Here is a 20,932-nt window from a genome sequence, read left to right as displayed (position 1 = left end):
TTCTTCCTACAGCCACAACAGCAGCTCTGGTTGGACGGCGTTGGAAACGGCGTCTCAAGCGTCCCACAAATGAGCAGCGCGCAGCAAGGAGGAGGCCGGTAGAGTAACGCACCTTGGGTATATACCGGCACCGACGCGTCGGAAACATTCTTTCGTTTGCTTTTAGTTTCTTCGCAGTACAGGGCCGGTTGCCACAACTGCCGCCAGCTAAACCTGATAGTGAATAGGGTCTATACGCACAGACCTCACCCGCTAAGAATTGTGCACCAGCACTACACACAGACCAGTGTTCGCAGCCTCAGTCAGCATATGCAGGTGGCCGCACCTGTACCAGGCGCAAAAACATCTTTATATTTGATTCTGTTTGGGATGAGGCTGTAACCATCTTTTGGAGGAACTGCGCGGCGGGCCAGCCATTGCTGGCGTTCCAGGCAGTCGTCCTGCAGGGCATACCCACCTTTTACGCACACCCGTTCTCTTGCCCTACAAATGGACCACTCCGCCGAGATGCACGGCGCACATGGTTAGGGCGCTAGACTACTGTGCCCTAGGATGCGGGATCGAAACCCTGCCTCGGCGGCCGCTTTTCGGCGGAGGTGAAAAGCTAGGCGCCATATGTGCTGTGTGATGTCAGTGCACGAAGAAAGGTGGTCGAAATTCCGGAGCCCTCCACTCCGGCGTCTCTCACAGCCTCAGTCGAAACCCCTAAAAGCCAAACTTCACACAGACCATATGTCTTCGCACAGTCAGCATTGTATACTAACTTTCTAACAAAATATTACGGCTGTGCTTTCATTGTACGGTGGACATCTCAAAGGTCTAGTTGCAAAGAAGTGTTATTGAAAAAACATGATTACTAGAAGAAAAATGGCAAAAGCGATGGGACTCGGTGTTTGAAATATATATGCTATTTTATTTTATAGTTATGATTCAAATATTATTTCAACATTTAGGAGACAATATTGAAACAACATATATGCTTGTAGCATTAAAATAACGTTCATAATGCTATATAACATATTGTCATAACATTCAAAAGTCAACATAATAAAATGTTTCTTTTGAATGTTCACTAATGTTATTTGTAGTCACAGAATGTTAGGCAACATTCAGGCAACTTCGATAACGATTTTATAACATATTATTCTAATGTTCGGTGCTACCTGGGTCATTGCATAGTTTTAATTCGTGCGGAGACGCATCTCCCAGGTGCGATGACGGGGCCGTTTGCGAAGGATGACCACTACCGCAACCACTACTGCGTCCAACTTCGGAAGAACCGCGGAATAATAATAATAATAATAATAATAATAATAATAATAATAATAATAATAATAATAATAATAATAATAATAATAATAATAATAATTATTATTATTATTATTATTATTATTATTATTATTATTATTATTATTATTATTATTATTATTATTATTATTATTATTATTATTATTATTGGTTCACAGGAAAGGCGCAGTAGCTGTCACACTTGTTACTGTGGACACCTGAACCGCGCCGTAAGGGAAGGGAGGAAGGTGGGAGTGAAAGTGGACAGAGAGAAAGAGGAGTCGTAGTGGAGGGCTACGGAGTAATTTCGACCACTTGGGGATCTTTAACGTGCGCTGACATCGCACAGCACACGGACGCCTCTTCGTTTCGCCTCCATCAAACGCAGCCGCTGCGGTCGGGTTCGAACCCGGGTACTCCGGCACAGTAGTCGGGCTGAAGGACCGCGGAGGCACTTACGATTTTGGAGCAAACCTCCGAGAGATCCGCACTGTGCGCAAAACGAAGCATTTGCTCAAATGATTCAATCATAATCCAGGTGCTATGAAATAATATTGCCGGCAAGCAAACGGTTTTTGAAAGTTCTTTGGGCCATTCTATAATTCGAACGTTCGGATAATTAAAAGCATTTATTCTGTTTTTGTTGACAGCTAAATTAACAAAGTTAATTATTTTATTGCACTCACCGACGGAGACTGCTTGACTCAACCATTTGCAAATGGGCCGTGCAACTAGCAGAGTGGCGCAGTGGAAGCGTGCTGGGCCCATAACCCAGAGGTCCGTGGATCGAAACCACGCTCTGCTACACTTTTTTTTTTTTTTTTTTGCCTTGCACATTCTGGGGTTCTATGCGAATGGACTACAAATGGACTAATGGTCTGTGTACGTATAATAATAGTAACAGCAGTGCAACGTTAAGAAACAAAAAAAGAAGATCAAAATTAATCAAAATCGCTTACACTGCAGGGTGTTGTGTTCGATTGAGTTTTGTATGGCACATAAGCAGTTAACAATGCATATGTGCTAAACACGAGACCAAAATATAGATTAAGCAAAGTGGATTGTTGGGCGAGTCGGTTGGACATTGGCTAATTTTAGTCGAGTCACATGATGTCATCTCGCCCCTTTACCCAAGCCTGTATGCGCAGATTCAGTGGCTGATACCTTATCGCTCATTCGTTTGTCGTGACGTTCGCTGATGGGAGAACAGGAGGCCTTGTTAGAATGTCGGTGGTGTCGGCTCGCCGTTCTCGCTGCTACTGCACCGTCACGTGGGCCGGCTGTCTGACGCGGGCGAAGAAGCCATCGCAGGCATATCGGCCTGCCGCTTTAACGGGGCCAAGAAGACACGGCCGCAGCTGACTTCGTTCGCTCAAACCACGACTGAGAGCACCACAATCGCGGCGCACAAATGCACTAGTCACGTGGTATTATTTGTATTTCGCGGGCTTTCGTCTGAGCCCGGAAAAAACGATACAAGTGAGACTTTCCTTATCGCAATTAATGAAATGGGGGTTTCTGAAGGTGCTCTACAACTTTCCAATTTACATGTTTGGTCTAAAATCGATATTTATTAAATTAGATAAATTAACATAATTAGCTAATTAAGTAATTGCAAAGCAAAAATTTGCTTGTAGTGCCCAAGGAGGCTGGCAGTTGAATGCAATTGGTTTCACTGACCTACCTCAAATATATTATTTTGAACCCCTTGGTTCAAGTTAGCTGGGACACCCGGTATATATATATATATATATATATATATATATATATATATATATATATATATATATATATATATATATATATATATATATATATATATATATATATATATATATATATATATATATATATATATATATATATAGCGAAAGAAAAAAAGTATAGGCCTGAATTGCAGCGTTCGAGCAATGCCGCTACGCGTGCATTGTTACTATGCAAATGTCATGTTGTCACGTGGTAGGGTTTTATTTTGGCCATATGTGGTATGGCACCACCTTGGTTGCGTGGTATACATATGTTGTTGCTATGCGACGGCCACGCTGGGTTGCCATTTTGAAACTATGAATACAGAACCTTGAATTGCGGAAAACATGACCTTGAGAAATGTAACTATAGAGCCAATTGCTCTAAATGAACATCGTCATGAAGAACAACTGAGCAACTAAATAACTGAAACAGAGCAGCTAAATATTAAATAAAAATAATTCGCACGATAAAAAGAAACTTAAATGTGACAGCGGTTCGTGCTAATCCAGAATCCCAAGGTGGGTACTCGGGAAAAGCAATACGTTTTCTCTGGGCCATTTTTCGTTTCAACCGGGCGAGAGATAAGCATCACCAGCTGTTCACGTGATACCTGTTTATTAAGGCGCATTACAAATAAAGCTACGCAACAGGTATTTTTGGTGTTAACACTGCAGCCTGCTGTTTTTCAAGTTGATTTATAACATTTAATTGGTACCTGCTTCCTTCAGCGGTGGACGAAAATAAGAGTACATTTTTAATGTTGCTACATACAGGGTGTTAACTTTAGCCAAGGGTTAAAAAATAAAACATTTGAGGTACAGGTGAGGGAAACCACTTGCATACAGCTGCCAGCCGTCTTGCGCACCACAGGTAATTCTCATTTATCATTTTCGCAATTAGCTAACTATAGTAATTAATTTTTTTTTTCCAAATTACAAAATATTGACTATAGGCAATAAATGTGATTTGCAAACTTGGAGAGTGCTCTCAGAAACCGCCATTACATTTATTTGCTATAAAGAAAGCCTCACGTGTATATTTTCCAGAGGTCCAAAGAAAGCCCTCGAAATACAAAAAAAAAAAAAAAATCACGTGAATAGCACATTCTAGTGCCACGATTGTGCTTCTCTCAACCATGGTTTGAGCGAATGAAATCATCTGTGGTCTTGAGTCGACAGATCAGTTCCAGCGGTAGACTGATATGTTGGCGACGGTTGCAGCGAGCCGTCGTGCTCGCTGCAACTTAATTCTATTTCCATTTGATTACAAATATTACCCCAATTGGAAATAAAATGAATTAAGTTACAGCGAGCGCAGCGACCTCGCTGCAACCATCGCCAGCATCACGGGATGCTCAGCAATCATCGACGGTTCCATTCGGAATCTTGCAACCCATATGCAAGAATGCTGGTACAAGGGAGAAATACCGCAAGCGCGGAAAGCTGCGAATCTGGTCTTTAATAAGGTAGTAACTACTCATTGCATCCACCCAAACGCAGCCATACGGCTACAAAGGAAAGCTATACATCTTTCTCAGAAACTTCGTAGTTAAAGAAAAATTCGTCCTGATCCGAGAATCGAACCCGGCACCACCGCCTTTCCGGGGCAGTCGCTCTACCGACTGAGCTAAATAGGACGGTCAGCAGATCGGATGTATATAGGGCGAGAGCGAATTGATCTATAACTCCAAGTGGGAATGGTGTTGGTCAAATATTTAGGGGAATCCCCCAAGGTGGAGTATATTTGTAATAAGGGAGTAATTACTCATTGCATCCACTGAATGGCAATGCCATTCACTCGTAAAGCAATATATATCCCTTGCAAGAGGGACTGTTCGGTTTCCCTTTTTAAGATGACAGAAAAAGAGCCTCTGACTTTTCGGCGGCGGAACATTTTAACCCAGTTGGCTCGATATATTCCTCTATTATATCTTAGTCCCCATGGTCTGGACATGCCCTTCATATAACAACCTGAATAGAAACATAGATTCCTGGGAGACCGCATTACTCAACCCCACGGAGTAAGATAGACCTTACTCCGTGCTCAACCCTGAAGCAGAAGAGCAACGCAAAATCAACGGTCTCGGCCTGACCGCTGCCGAGTCCCAAGGGATTTCGGCTGACGGTTAGGGGAATGAATGGGGATTTAAGCTAAAGCCTTCCTCCCCACCATTTTTGAAGGGTACAAATAAACTTTATTTCTCTCTCTTTCTCATTCTCTTCTGTATGCTCTGTTTGAATGCGCGCCGTCACAAGCGCCGACGGACTCAAGCGGGCGAAGGAACCAGCGCAGACATATCGGCCTTCCGCTGCAACAGGGCCGTGCAGCCACAACCGCCGGTGATTTCTTTCAATCAAGCAGCACAATCGTGGCGCGCGAATCCTGCAGTCACGCGATTTTTTTTTTGTATTTTGCGGGCTTTCTTTGGTGCTCGGAAAAAAGATATACATGAGGCTTTCTGCATCGCAAATAAATGGAATGGGAGTTTCTGAAGGGGCTCTCCAATTTTGTAAGTCATAGTTACTGTCTGAAGACAATATATAATTTATAATAATTTTCTTACTAATTAATTGCAAAATATAAACTGCCTGTAGTACGCAAGACAGCTGGCAGGGTCATGGTAGAAGAAAATAGCGCAAGAGACGGGACAAGAAGTAGACGTGTCTACGTCCTTGTCCCGTCTGTTGCGCTATTTTCTTCTACCACGATCAGTCAGTCACCAACTCGCCCAGCAACACACTGGGATACAGCTGGCAGCTCTATATGCAATTGGTTTCTCGGCCTATCTCAAATATTTTATTTTTTAACCCTTGGTTAAAGTTAGCTTGGATGCCCTGTATACCTGCATTATGCACTGTATTATGTGCACGTGATTTTCTGTGAAGAGAGAAAGCCAATTATATGCACCTCCGCTAGTTCCATAACCGGCTTTGTTGGTTAACTCGGTACGTGTAGCACGTCATACTGAGTATACGCAGTGCGTACTTCACCGCATCGCATGGCGTCCACTGCCGCATCCTGTCACTCTTATGCACGATTTGTAACAAATAGTTCGTGGTTTTTTCAGTTCTTTTTTTTTTATCAAATCTAATTTTTAAGGCGAAAGCCTTACTCGGCTATGTTTGCGAAAACGTGTCTGCAAAACGCGGAAGCAAAAGTGGAAGCAAAATGTAACGTGTGATATGACATCAAATTAATATGATACTAGCAGTCATGAATGTGTATGCAGTGACAAGTGTATATAAATGTTATATCATGCTTAGTCATGACATGTAAGTCGTTAAAGTTTAGTCATATGAGTCATAGTAACTTGTCATAGGGGTCAGTCAGATCGGAGATCCAATGTTCAAGACTTGGAGTCCATGACTTGTGTAAGTCAGTCATCACCATGACTAGTGTCTAGTCGTGTCTCTCAAAAGTGCTGAGTAATGACACTCTGTGGGCAATCTTTGCGGTGCTCTCAAGGTTTTTTCAAGTTTGAGTCATAACTGGTCTTGACGGGATTATTTCCAGCCCTTATCAAAAACCACCAGATGCACACGTTCTGGATACACCCGCCTCCTTCCCCCTATACTAATAATAAATCTATCACCTGTATTTTATCATATCTTCAATGGGAGACCTTCTGTCGATGAAACAACTCCAACATTTATTGCTGGCATTTATTGCAACGCCCGAATCGATTATCTGGAGGTCGATTTATCGAATGGGCACAACGAAACTGCCAAAAACATCCACGTCGCACACATAAATAACAAATTTGTTTCGTGAAAAACTGAGGAATGGTCCCCTGGAATTTTAGAAGAGAAAACCGAGCGACAAAAATCTTGAAGTTCAGCCTTTTATGTGCTTACATTGAGAATGTCGAAACGAAACTGTTCGAAATCGCTTCCTTGGTGACCTCCTTCATTGTGCTACGCGTTAGCAGTGAAGCCTCGGCGTTGTCACTCTTGAGAAGGCTATACCACACATGCCGCCAGCAGCCCCTGACGAGCGCGCTGTTTCGGCGAGCTGAAAATACAGTGTGGACTGAATACGTATTGACGCTGTAAGGGTGAAATGCTTTCGGAAGAGGGAAAAAATAGCGGTGCACCAATCAGCGTCCGAAGTGGTTGTTATCTGAAATTAGTGGGGGGCTGGTTCATATAATGCGTCGACGTAAGCGAAACTATGCGGCCTGACAATTTTGTGATGTCAGGTTCCATGTCCTGCCTGGGGTCCGGCGACATGCAATTCAGCTGCATTTGGCTGCATCGCTTTCCGTGCCGATTAAACGTATACACGGCTACCATATCCGAAGTAGCCGGTGCTTGTCCATTAACGAGCGTACCGCGCGTTACAGCCGTTGGCCGCGGGCAGGCAGTTTAAATTATCTCGATTTCAGATTTAACGACACCTTATTTAACAAAATACACAAACGGAGGCTTGACAAAATATGTAATATTCTTTTCCAGTTGTACGACTCGGTGACCTCAGAAGCATGTAGAATCAAACACAAAGACCACGTGCCCATGTTGCGTTGAATCACAGGAGCTTGTCGGCGATGTCAACTTCGGCATTACCCGCTGTGTGGAAGAAGTAGGTGGGCATGATGGCCGCAAAGAAGATGCGCGACCGTTCGGCGCAGGTGCAGAGAAATACGGCCCAGCAGGCAATCGCAAGTCCTGTTCCTGTAAACAGCAGGGCAACGCCCAGGCCGCGATGCCAGTTGAGCGCTGTCGAGGCGCTGCCGGCCAGCAAGGCGACGATCGTGACACCCAGAATCACATACAGGAGGCGGAACATGCGTGCTTTGACGGCGTTGGCGTTGTCGTAACGCGAAAGACCACGCGGTGGAGCCTCTTCCAGAATGGCTGCCGCGTTTCCCGTACGGACCCATGCGGCCACCGGCCCTTCGCGACGCCGCCGCGGGGCAACCGCACTATCCGTGTTTGTTGACAAGGTGGGAGTGGGAGGCGCCGGAGTGTATTTGTATGCAGTCATCACGGGGATGTGCACGAATTGCTGCAAGGAGAGCATATAGAAGTATAACTGGAATTTGTCCCGCTGCATTTTGCAGTGCTCAAAAGCATGAGCGGACGACTAGTAAACTATATTGCAAGTTCACGCAGTTCCCTTGTGTTGGCCCCTTTTGTTTCAAGTGCTGAATTTTATTGTATTACGCAGTAAGAATAAATGGCTGATTGAATTAGGCTTGCTTGTTATGTTGCTCGTAGCGGCTTCGTGACGGAGTCGACTACATAATTATGAAGTGGTGCCAGCGGAGGCGTGCGAATCCAGGTCGACGAGCCGACCGGTACCTGCACAGGGACTTTGAGCCGATGCCCCGGTGTCGCGAATCTGGGACATATGAGACGGAACAGCAGCTTCTTCTGCACAGCTGTTGATATGTAAAACTCTCTCGCGTACTCTTTTAGCTGGATACCACAGATAATTTTATTAACCTTGGAGTAACTGTTTTCTTCGACTGTGCGGAGAGCTTGGGGAAGCGTAATGCTCAGCGCTGCCCTGTACTATGTCCCGCGGTGTCATACGCCGTGCCATGAACGTAGTCCAGCGCCCAATGTGGCGGCTCCTCACGAATAGTTTATATACAAATCAAGAAAGAGGGTCATTTGACCCGCGACGTCCATTCGGGAAGGGGGGATGCTTTTTATAGCTTTAGTCTCGAAGAAATGGGCGCCAATGTGGCCTCCCATGAAAAGCTTTACACGCAGCTGCTAAAAGGGGGCGGGGAGAAAATATTCAGTCGCTCTCTCTCTCTCGGACGAGGGGAACTCTTACGTCCTCTTCCTTGGGCCAAAGCGATCCTTTACAATGTTGTCGCAACCATATTTGAATATAGGCAGGATATTGGGAGCCGCATGTCTAATCAATAGGAATCAAGGGGTTTAGATTAATGAACTATGGTTCAGGACATGTATGGAAGCACATCATTAACCGAGGCCCAGTAGCAGTGCACTGCATGAAACACTTGAGCCCCCGCGCCAGTGTGACCAAATAGCCAGCAGTTATTACCCAAGTCATGTCGAGATGTCAGTGGGCGAACGCAGAAAATGGTTAGCCACGCGCTTTTATATCGGAGGGAAAAGGTTTGAAAACAACTCACTGCCATAGCTTTTCCTTCTGCCCTTCTTTTTCTTCCTCGCGCACCTTCGACAACACATTTACGCGCAAGAGGTCGCCGTTTTGGACATGGCTTGAAAAAAAGAAAAGAAAAGAAAAGAAAAGAAAAGAAAGAAAGAAAGAAAGAAAGAAAGAAAGAAAGAAAGAAAGAAAGAAAGAAAGAAAGAAAGAAAGAAAGAAAGAAAGAAAGAAAGAAACAAACAAACAACGCAAATGTCCTTATGTAGACAAGCTAGCTGTTTTTGTCTTTTAAGCTTGTTTTTATTTTGCTCAGTTTGTTTTAAGCTTGCTTTTTTTTCTTTTTTTTTTATATACACGCCTCCGATAACTGGCACATCATTCACGTATACACCTCTACTGGCGCCTTGCCCGCTGCTTGTTTTCCCCTTTACTGAAGCACAACTGCGTGGTATTCGGAGGAAAGCAAAACATATATTGTATATTATTTACCATGCATATTCCACCGGCATCTTAGATTGGGGGTGGTGAGGATGGGGAGAAGAGAAGGAGGAGAAAAGAACAGAAAGAGACAGGGAATTTGAACAAGCATACCGTTGATGTGTTTCTGCGTGCGTAAGGCATATATAAGGCAACTGAAATGAACTAAATGAAAAGTACCTTCACTAATTAGTTTCGCAGTGCATATGGTTTTACAGGATGCATTATAATGAAACATACTTCTCGTCATGGTCTGTACGAAGCACTCTAGAATTTTCATTGTGGCCCCCTCTTGACTCATCTTGGGCCCTCACCTTATTCGAAGTGCGTGTATAAAATATTTCAGATTTGGACAGAAATGCTCATCGTGGAACAGTTTCCGCCTCGTGGCTGACATGTCTCGGCAGGTTACGACAGATAAAGGGAATCTTCTACCGGCGTCATAGAGACTGGATTCCGTTGTCACGGGATCTACAAGTACATCAAGGTAAGAGAAGCGAAAGAGGTGTCATTACCATGCACGTCGCCCCCCCCCCCCCCCCCCCCCCCCCCCCCCCACAGAGAACAAAGCACCATAGTCACGGACTCTCAAGCGATAAGCGTGCGATTGCGAAGTCTGATGCGTATAAGAGGCGGCGCACCAACTGCTGACGGGTCACGACGCATGCATCTCGAAAAATATGCACTGACACGATAGTAGTACGGACCCTCGACCATGTATCTATGCCCGGTAACCGAGACCGGGAGATGGAACATTGGGTGTAGGGATCGACTGGCGATCCGTTGATCGAATACGCAGAAATAATGCGATACCATGGACATTGGCGTTACTATCGATCAGGAAGAAGACTGAGCTGTCGCTGGCCGCCCAGGGTAGAACGGAGCAGCAATACCTACAATTTGCATTTGGTAGTATTGGTGATAGGGTAGGTCTAGTCCTCAACCATTATACAGAGCATTGTGAGGCTTTTCTGCGCAGCGAGGACCCTCAAGACCAGTGACGACTGGGGAATCGGAAGTTATGCTGAAGGCCAATGGACTGCCGGACTATGAGGTCCACCCATCACGGCTATAAAATAGCCTTTTCGTACTTAATAAAGAGTTTTATCCATCCATCCGTGCAGTGCTAACGCTTCCAGATTGTCTAGTTACAGATCAGCGTATTAATTTAAAAATGGTCAGTCGTTTTTTTAGTTCATGGGATGCACTCATACGTTTTTCCCGGCATTTGAAATTAGGAGGTGTATGTAAATTTCTAAGGGGGTTGTTACACAGGAGAATCGGTAGTTTCTCTTGTAGTCATCAAGGGTAAAAAAAAAAAAAAAAAAAAAACGTTACGAATTAAGGGGGAACTACAGAAGAACAAGGGAGGTGTACACTTCCCCACAGGGGCGTGTAGGGAAAACGCTACCAGTTATTTCTCCCACAGCCCCAAGAGCCGGTGCACACTCCCTTAATTGCTTGTCTGAAGACACCCTCTTAACTCGTAACGAACTTAATATTTATTTATTAGTTTTTTTGAGCTCAATAAGGATGACTAGTGCTTCTGCTTAAAACCCCCTTCCCCCTAATATTAATTCCCCCGGAGATTGGACAGGTAATTAGCCAGGCCTGCTCGCCTACCAAGGCCACACGAACGCTGGTCTAAAGGCCCCTCCTGCTGGGACTTGAAATTCTAGCTTCTGCTTCTGATACTACTACTGCTACTACAACAACTATTACTGCTACTACTACTACTACAACAACAACAACAACAACAACAGCAACTACTACTACTACTACTACTACTACTACTACTACTACTACTACTACTACTACTACTACTACTACTACTACTACTACTACCCCTCCGGGGTGGCGCAGTGGTTACGGCGCTCGAATCCCGGCCTCGGCGGCTGCGTTTCGATGGAGGCGAAACGGAGTGGCGTCCGTGTGCTGTGCGATGTCAGTGCACGTTAAAGAACCCCAGGTGGTCGAAATTTCCGGAGTCCTCCACTACGGCGTCTCTCATAGCCTGAGCCGCTTTGGGACGTTAAACCCAAAAACCAACCAACCAACTACTACTACTACTGTTGGTACTACTATATCTCCCTCTCATTCCGCAGCAGAATCAGCAGCAGCAGTAGCAAAAAAAAAAAAAAAAAGTCACGTGCCCACGATTACGTTACCCCCTAATGCGAAATTTAAGCGCAGCTCATCAGCTGTTTCACCTTTTCGATAGGTAGGCAAAGATTTAGAGCAATACACGTATCTACAATTACAGACATTTTTTTTTTATTTTTCACACGTATTCCTTCAAGAAACACTCCACTAACAGTTCTTGGTTGTCATGAAAGAAGCTTTGTGGTCAGAAAAATGAAGAGAGCAATTGAGTTATCGGGAGGTCGCGGGAAGCAGCGCGTGAGCCCATAGGAACGTTGCGCGATGAACAGATAGCAGCGACTGACATGCCGCTGACGCCGAAAGCGAGTGAAGCGAGTGAGAACGGTATGCACGCACCGTGATCTGCTGATAGCGAGCTGGCGTTTCGGCAACTGGAGAGCACCATCGCCGCCACGCAGAAAGAGGGGGGGACCCCCTCCTCCTCTTTCTGCATGGCGGCGACGGTGTTCTACCCCGCCGGGGTGGCGCAGTGGTAAGACGCCCGACCACTGTGCCGGAGTACCCGGGTTCGAACCCGACCTCGGCGGCTGCATTTCGATGAAGGCGAAACGAAGAGGCGTCCGTGTGTTGTGCGATGTCAGCGCACGTTAAAGATCCCCAGGTGGTCGAAATTACTCCGCAGCCCTCCACTACGGCTCCTCTTTCTACTTTCACTCCCACCTTCCTCCCTTCCCTTACGGTGCGGTTGCGGTGTCCACAGAAAACAAGTGAGACAGTTACCGCGCCTTTCCCTTCCTTTAAATAAATCAGTGTTTTTTACGCAGACACGTTGTCTTGACTCGCTAGCGGCGGCAGCGGCATCAGTCAGTCGCTGCTAGCGCTGCCTCCGGCGACCCCCCCCCCCCCCCCCTTTTCTCGTGTTCTCCGGTTGCTGTGCGCGCTCCTGCCCCCATCGTTCGCCTCTGAGTGTAGCCCCCCCCCCCCCCCCCCCTCTCTCTCTCTTCTGGCGAGGTTCCGGTTGCCGAAGCGCCAGCTCGAACTGGGGGGATGAAAGGGGGGCGGAGCTGGTTGCAAGGCCGACGCAGCCGATGCTGACGCCGACGCGAAACCCAGGAAAGGGCGCCAAAGTGCTGCGCTCTAAAAAAACAAAACAAGGGTGGTGCAGTGGTAAGACGCCCGACTACTGTGCCGGAGTTCCCGGGATCGAATCCCGGCCTCGGCGGCTGCGTTTCGATGGAGGCGAAACGAAGTGGCGTCCGTGTGCTGTGCGATGTCAGCGCACGTTAAAGATCCCCAGGTGGTCGAAATTACTCCGTAGCCCTCCACTACGGCTCCTCTTTCTCTCTTTCCACTTTCATTCCCACCTTCCTCCCTTCCCTTACGGCGCGGTTCGGGTGTCCACAGAGCAAGTGTGACAGTTACTGCGCCTTTCCCTTCCTGTGAACCAATTTATTATATAAGCCAACATTTACAACTTTACCTCACTGACTATTACTACTGCTGATGGTAGTACTACTACTACTACTACTACTACTACTGCTGCTACTGCTACCACCAGCGTTTTAGATAATTGCGTGGACCACAACCTATAACAGCAATTGCCTGGTTTGAAAATCCCGCGCCTGGCATTCGAAATTTTTCAACTTTTTCTTCCTCTTGCTTTGGACAGGTAAATTCGAGAGCTTGGCGTATTATGCGTTTATAATTTTCTGAGATATTGCGGGCTAGCATTTTGTATTTTTTTAGGCACTACACTACTAACACTACGTTAACGCAGTTAACGCACTAGTCATTGACCTTGCACTAGTATGCACTAGTATCGTCTGCTTCATTATGATAATGATGATATTGTACGCTAGGCAACGTTATGTTATAGGTTTGTTATTCAGGATTTGACGCATTTGCACTTCAAAAATATAACAGCAGTTTTAAATACAAAACATAGTCTATATATAGTGGTTATCAAATTTTTAACGCTAGTGAGGTAAATATTTTGAAAGTGTTGGATGCGGCACTTCGGCATTAGCTGGCGGAGCTTGATCTCTTTTTGCGTTCGCTCACGGCGAGGGATACGCAACCACAGAAGTAAGTTTTTGAATCATCGAAATCCTATGTGAAATATTGTGGTCATTGTCAATCCTTGTATGTGACAGGTGCAACACGACCTCCTTCACACTATTATGCTAGTATTTTTAGTTTCAGATGCAGATATCCATTTTGTGTTGTGCGTGTAATGAAGCTATCCGGCGCCTCTCGCAACTTCTGCCATATCTGGCAGTGTCTGGCAGTGTGTCTGGCAGTGTAACGTGTTCTTGCATTAACTAGGTGTTGTAACTTACATTTACGTTTTGGGAATTATTTTATCTGGGCCTTGTTTTTGTATTAGTAGCGCGTTATGTGGTGTGAGTGATTGCCGGTCTGTTGCGGAACCCGTGGCGGACTCCTACGTGCTGTGACATGCAGCAGCCGTGGCCATTGAATCGGTTGTGACACTAAAATTGTCTTGATGATTTTCATAGATGGGACGAGTCATCCGGGCTCAGCGTAAGGGAGCGGGAAGCGTTTTCCGCTCCCACAACAAGCACAGGAAAGGCGCCCCCAAGCTCCGAGCCGTGGACTACGCCGAGCGTCATGGCTACATCAAGGGGATCATCAAGGTAAGCTTACCTTTCGGCTGCTTTGATGCAATGCGTGAAATATGTCGTTGGCGTGCTTCCTTATTATTCCAATGTCCACGGAATATGTTTCAGGTATTTTTCGCGTAGCTGAAGTCAATTCACCGCTTCTTGTATCGAGTGAAAGTCAACATCTATCTGGCGAGCTAGTTTTCCTAGCAAGTTCTTTGCTCTTTTCGACCCGTAGTACTTCCATATAGGTTTGTCTTGAGTCATAAATATGAAGTTGTGTGTGTTCAGTACGAAGCGGACAGGGTTGCTCCAATAAATCATACTTTGACTAATGCAGTCCATTACTCAATGACTGGTTTAACTTGGTACAGGTTGAAATTAGTTCATTGTCACCCGAAACCTTCCATTTAGCTCGGTTTACTCTGTAAACTGCATAAGACCTTCATGCACGCTATTCGCTTTCCTTTTAGTGCTTAGAATGCGTACAACACAGGCATCAGTTTTATCATTTCCATCAATTTTAAGTGTGTATGTATACCCAGCAGAACTTGTCCTTATGTTTCTGCTATCATTGCACTGTGTATTGTATCTTGCAAAGGGCGGAGCTGCATTTATGGCAATGCAGTTGTTACACAGAGGAACTTGTCCTTATGCTTCTATCATTTCACTATGTATTATATCTTGCGAAGGGCGAGCTGCATTTATGGTAATGCAGTTGTTACACTGAGGCAGATGGTGTATGTAATACTGCTTTCAATGGTTTTCTTAATGTTTTCTACAACCGCAGCAGTGGTGTAACATTCCTCAGTGAAAACGGATGCGCATTGAGGCTGGCTGGCTGTTCTCTCATTTCCTTTAGGTAATAGCACACCCAATGCGGAGTGCTGCAATAACTATTTTTGTTAAAGTGGGCTATTTCTTATTGATTGCAAAATACTTATGTCGAGTTTTTCTTTTTATGAATATGTTGCTTCTTACATCAGGAAAAGTATGCTATGGGAGCAGTGCGTCCATTTTTCTGGCACTATCGAGCAGCGTGACCGGTGTATCTAATTCTTGGCATTTTTGGTAAAAGTGAGCTCAGACAAACTGACCTTATTGCAGATTGTGTGGTTGAGAGGAGTAAAGTTGGAGTTTCATGGTAGCGGTCTTTGTGGACAATCTGTGACCATGTGAATGATTAAAGTGGTAGTAGTAGTCAGTGTAGAGACATACTTAAATGTTTGTGTGGTCCTGTGTGTACCCAGAATGTTATGACTTTTGCTGTAGCAGCTGCCTTTGCTTTGTGGGTGTAGGAGATTCTTCATGACCCTGGTCGTGGTGCACCCCTTGCTCGGGTGGTGTTCCGTGATCCCTACCGGTACAAGCTGAAGAAGGAGCTGTTCCTGGCAGCTGAAGGCATGCACACTGGCCAGTTTGTCTACTGTGGCAAGAAGGCTGCCCTCCAGGTGTGTAAGTGGATGGATGTCCATTGGTGTGCTTGCTGCTGGTAAGGAAGTTGCACTTGGGAATTTTGGAGGTGTTTGGCCAATTTTCAAGAAATAGCAATTTCATATACCTCTCACTTCATTGCTTATGTTTTGGTGCTTTTATTGCTCTCAGAGTACCGTCAGGCTGGCCAAAAGTTGGTTGCATAGACGGTAGATAGTAAGTGTACTGTTCAAGAAGCAAATGCCCAAATCTGAAAAAAATGGTGTATATACTTGTGTTAATGGGTAAATGTAGTTCAAAAGGATGGTGGGAATATATTGGTCAATAGTGTAGCTGGAGGGAACCTTTCTGACTTTACTGTGCTCATGGTCAGCGTCTCATACCTCTGAAAGCTTTCAGAAAGCACTTGGTTTGTACTGGCATGTTGAAAAGGCTTACTCTAGCTCTCTCATTGAAGTGGGCAGTAGCTGCTATGATGATTTCTGCATCTGAATGGTTAACCACCTGTGTGGAGGTTTTTTAGAGGCTGTTTCTGAGTGGCTGCTGCCCTCTACAATGAGCAAACATGTCTGGGGCATTTGTGGCATTTTTGAAGTGGGGTGGATAGTTACGGCATGCTGGTAAACATATAATGGTTGGTGATGTGTAGTGACGATGGCTTTTGCAGAGATAGTTGTTTGCTGTGAAGGCAGCAGGCTGGATGGCAAAATTGGACTTGCACTCTCTGGAGCCAATGCCTGGTACCTTGAAAAAGGGGGAAGTCTGGTTTAATGGAATGCTATGGGATCATTGGATGCCTTACAGCATTCATCATTTTGCAGGACTATTTAATATGCATGGGGGGAGAGGCATTTTTGCGTAACTGTTCCATTTTTAGGTACTGACCTACGGTCTCTAGGAGGTGCATTCTTTTGACTGCATACTTGTTTATGGTTGGCAGGTTGGCAACGTGCTGCCCGTGGGTGTGATGCCTGAAGGAACAGTGATCTGCAATGTGGAGGAGAAGCCTGGTGACCGGGGCCGGCTGGCGCGCACCTCAGGCAACTATGCCACAGTCATTGCACACAACGCCGACACACGCAAGACTCGTATCAAGCTCCCCTCAGGCGCCAAGAAGGTGCTGCCCTCAGCCAACCGGGCCATGGTAGGCATCATTGCAGGTGGTGGCCGTGTTGAGAAGCCCATTCTCAAGGCCGGCCGTGCCTACCACAAGTACAAGGCCAAGCGCAACTCGTGGCCGAAGGTCCGCGGTGTTGCCATGAACGTGAGTACCTCCCTTCTCAGCCTGCACTAGCCTGGTCGCTGCCGAGTTTGAAAACCATTTTTTCTTCCGCTAATAGGTACTGTGCTGAGCTGCAGTTGTTGCTTTAGTATTTGTAGATCCATTCGTGGAGATAGTCGTTTTTATAAAAGTGCAGTTGCTTCCATGGGAAAAGCTGGATGGCTGATTGTCAGCTTCTGCATAACTCGTGAGTGGGAAGGCTGGCTAAAGGTGGATTTTTGGCTGCTTCAAGCATAAAATTAATGCTGGCAAAGGCTGCTATCGTAATGCAGCTCATAGTTGGGGTTTTTTCATTAGTGCAATGCAGGGAGGTTGCCCACTGCAGACATTTTTCTGAAGTTGCAGTTAGCGTTTCTGATACAGTCAAATCACGGGGTACAGCCTAAGATCGTTATTCTCAAATTTCGTGAAAAATGTGCAATTATAAGCCAGTGGTCAAACCAAGGTATGAAAATGGTGTACCTTGGCAGTAGATATGCCTGCAGGCAAGCAAAATCTCAAATGAAAATATTGTACTAACTTTAGAGCTGTTTCATTTGAAGAAATAATTTTTTTTATGCCATGTCCATCGCACACGACTGATTAAAAATTCTCTAACCTTCCATATAGCACCACATCTCATCATTTACGTCACTGCACCGAGCGGTGATAGTGTCGACTTCGTTCGTGCGCATTGATGCAGTTCGATACAAGTGATCTTCAGTTTTCAGTGAAGTTACAATCTTGTCTCGGTCTTTTAAAATGATCACAATGGTCGGTGGGGCTATGCGAAGCTGCCTGCAGAGGCCGATTCTGGCATGTAAGTGAATGGAGGCTGGGTCCTTGCTGTGATGATTTCAGTTACTGAACTATGGGGTGTGGATTCTTAAGAGGCTGTTTCTGAGCGATGGACTTCCACCTCCTCCACTGTGTCAGCCATTTGGCTAGTGGACTGACCTACTTCAAAGCGTCTGAACTATGTTAATGTCAGGGAATTCTGGTGAATTACTTTAGCAGGTAAAGGTAGCAAATAGTACTAGCTTTTCTTGTTGCTTTATTAAAAATATTGCATTAAGGTATTAAGCTTTATTAGTGTTTGTGTTGAGTTCACATTGGTACAGAGACTGTGATAGTTAATTTTCACTGTATGGAAGGTTTCGCTGTGGCAGCCTGGGTCTTGCATGGGGCCAGCATAGCTATGACTGTTTTCTGACTAATTCAGATGATTTTATAGCCTGTATGTCTCCTATGCTGACGTGGTCCCTTACCCTCTTTGCAGCCCGTCGAACATCCCCACGGTGGTGGAAACCACCAGCACATTGGCAAGGCCTCGACTGTCAGGAGAGATGCCTCGGCTGGTCGCAAGGTGAGTGTTGCCATCCTATGTGCATACTGGCAGCCTGTCGGAGGAGTTCATAAGAATAGCTCATGCAGTGACATTCTGAATTTTTTTACAGAGAACATTGCATTTATGCTTGCATAACATACTCATTTTCATCATGGTAAATTAGTTTAAAAAAAACGAGACCCTGTTTTGAAAATATAGTGTCACTGCATGATGAATTTAGCAAGCGCGTAGTTATTGCTTTCAGAAATCGACCATTTTGGAGGACATTTCGACCCGTTTTTTTTGCTACCAGCGGTCACAAAAACAATTTTTAGTCTCACTTAGAGGCTGTTTTTGGTGGCATTTTTTTGCAGTGTGGTTGAAAAGGCGTAGATTATGAACCTTTCTAAAATTTGATTTTTCACGAAGTTTTCATGATTTGATCGCTGCTCCCCAGTTCAGTGATCTTTTTTTTTTTTTTTTGCTTTTCAGTTACTTGTCTAGCCAAGGTTCAGAAATACGTTATACTTCATGACAACTTTTTCTGGCAACAGAGTGAAAACTATAATGCCAAAGCGCCCTCTTCATGCATGTGCATCCTGGGCATAGCAACACCATCAAGTGGTTCTAGTTACGGTTCAAGGCTATGTCCTAGTACATCGGCAGGCATCGTGTTGAGCTGTAGTGTGCGCGCTGATACATAGGTGCCGTGTATTCATGCTTTTAGGTTATTCAGGGCTAACTGCAATAGTTATAACGAACACGCTTGTTATTACGAATGAGGTTGGAGCTACTGTCAAAATATGTATTATGGGAATGGCAACCGCGACCACACAACTTCGCTAGAGCGAACCTGAAGGCACCGTAAACTTGACCCTGCTTTCGAAAAATTCGCCCTTACTATCGGCGTGATGACCTTTCCTCATTCCTCCACTCTCCGGACCATCTCCCCATCTCCAGAAAAAAAAAAAAAAAAAAGGCCATCCAAAAAACAATAAAAATAATGGAGCACTGGAACAGCAGAATGCAGGTTTGCCGCGTGCCAACGCACTTTGGCGTTGCCACTTGGTATGGCTAGTTGGCTCAGCTGGTCACAAGGAATGGTTCGATTCCCTAATCAGCGCTCCGCATTACGTGCTGCTACCTTGAGCAGGCAGTGTACAGTTGATGCATTACTCCTTTGTATAGTTGTTAGGTCCTCAGTGCAAGTGTTTGTGCTACTCTCGTTGCTGCATTTTTAGAGTTGCGGATGATTCGGACGCTTTTGTCACAAGATTGTGAAGGCTGCAAAGCAGCCGAGTGTGATGGCTGACCCTGGTTCGGGTCCAACTTAACTGCAAAAAGAAAGGCTTTCGACGTCGCAACAAAGAAAACTAATCTTGGTGAGCGAATAACTGCGACTCAAAGAAATACGGTCTTGTCAAAGTCTACCATTTCGAAATTGCCAAAGACAACGACAAGATTTTAAGTGCAAGCATAAATGCTGACCAGACTATGAGAAAGCGCTTTCGGAAAGCGACCTACACTGATGTTGCAGATGCATTGCTTAAATTATTTGTTGACACAAGGTCCCGAAGCATTCCCATGAGTAGCCCACTGATGCTTTTCAAGGCAAGAGACTGCTCCCTTTTGTACTTCTCCGATTTCAACCTGGGCAATGGGTGGCTGCACCAGTTTAAGCTTGTCATGGAATGGCTCTCAAGGCCATCACCAGTAAAACAGCCTCAGCGTGGCTCTGAAAACATTCTAACAGTAGCAAGCTGTGCTCAGCAGGATATGTACAATGCAGATGAAACTGCACTCTTTTATCAGATGCTGCTGTTAAGAACTCGTGCCTTTAATGTGGTTAGTGGTGGTTGTGGTTGCAGAGAAAACTAAGGGCACATTTTATGCTGTTGTCCTTTTGCAGGTTGGTCTCATTGCTGCCAGGCGGACGGGTCGTATCCGTGGTGGCAAGGTCACTACCCAGAGCAAGGACGATTAGACTGTTTCCGGTGTTGCTTGCCATTAATAAAAAAAAGAGATGCCTCAACCAAACCAGGTGTGGTGTATTGTGTGCCATGAGCCTGTAGTAAAGTTGGGATTCTTCTGTTCTGTTCTATAAACTACTTTTTCTTTTGAGAGCTTATTTTAGGACTTTGGATAAGGTGATGAATAATGTCTTTCAGCATTACATTTTGTGGAGCAGGCAGGGCAGTCTCTTGCAAGCTTTCAGACATTACAAACCCATATGTGGCTTATTCCACGTCATACTGTAGCATGCGTTGACGACAAAGAAGCGCAGAAGTGTGAGAGGAAGAAGTGTGCTAACCTCGAGCCTGAACTCTGACGCTGTTTGTAGAACCTTTGCCATGCCTTGGACCTCGGACGCAACTGTAAAGGTCGCTGTTTACGCGACATCTGGTGGAGGTGCCGGGTACGATTTTCATGAGCCGGACGCCCCCTACAAGCCCAGGACGCACCCCTAAGGTGGAGACCCCAGTACACCAGAGCAGCCGCCGACTGCAAGGTCTGCCTCCCGAGTGTGGTCCTCTCCCTGACCACAGACCAACAAGGAGCGTTTCTCTCAGCGCGATGAATCCC

The 20,932-nt window shown here is 45.5% G+C and overlaps 1 protein-coding gene and 1 non-coding gene across 2 annotated transcripts; both read left to right on the top strand.

Annotated features, from left to right (window-relative positions):
• The first annotated feature begins 2,020 nt into the window (after window positions 1-2,020).
• On the top strand, window positions 2,021-2,092 carry TRNAM-CAU (transfer RNA methionine (anticodon CAU)). The gene has a single exon. It is a non-coding gene; the product is annotated as a tRNA-Met (tRNA).
• Window positions 2,093-13,637: 11,545 nt separating this feature from the next.
• On the top strand, window positions 13,638-20,386 carry RpL8 (ribosomal protein L8). Its single transcript, XM_084594836.1, has 6 exons — window positions 13,638-13,788; window positions 14,223-14,360; window positions 15,626-15,778; window positions 16,702-17,025; window positions 18,302-18,388; window positions 20,259-20,386. The coding sequence occupies exons 2-6, from the start codon at window positions 14,223-14,225 to the stop codon at window positions 20,331-20,333; spliced, it is 777 nt and encodes a 258-aa protein (XP_084450962.1). The 5' UTR covers window positions 13,638-13,788; the 3' UTR covers window positions 20,334-20,386.
• Window positions 20,387-20,932: the final 546 nt, after the last annotated feature.

The sequence above is a fragment of the Amblyomma maculatum genome, chromosome 2 (assembly GCF_055883805.1).
Source record: "Amblyomma maculatum isolate TAMU_Amacu chromosome 2, ASM5588380v1, whole genome shotgun sequence".
Taxonomy (NCBI): domain Eukaryota; kingdom Metazoa; phylum Arthropoda; class Arachnida; order Ixodida; family Ixodidae; genus Amblyomma; species Amblyomma maculatum.
Note: the sequence above shows the minus strand (reverse complement) of the source record. Positions and strands in the feature narration are given on the sequence as shown.

Bases quoted from the DNA above. Each gene is read 5' to 3' on its own strand.
- RpL8 (XM_084594836.1), top strand. From the start codon at position 14,223: ATGGGACGAGTCATCCGGGCTCAGCGTAAGGGAGCGGGAAGCGTTTTC. The intron at 15,779-16,701 runs GTGTGTAAGTGG...TATGGTTGGCAG, and splicing joins GCAAGAAGGCTGCCCTCCAG to GTTGGCAACGTGCTGCCCGT. The intron at 17,026-18,301 runs GTGAGTACCTCC...CCCTCTTTGCAG, and splicing joins TCCGCGGTGTTGCCATGAAC to CCCGTCGAACATCCCCACGG.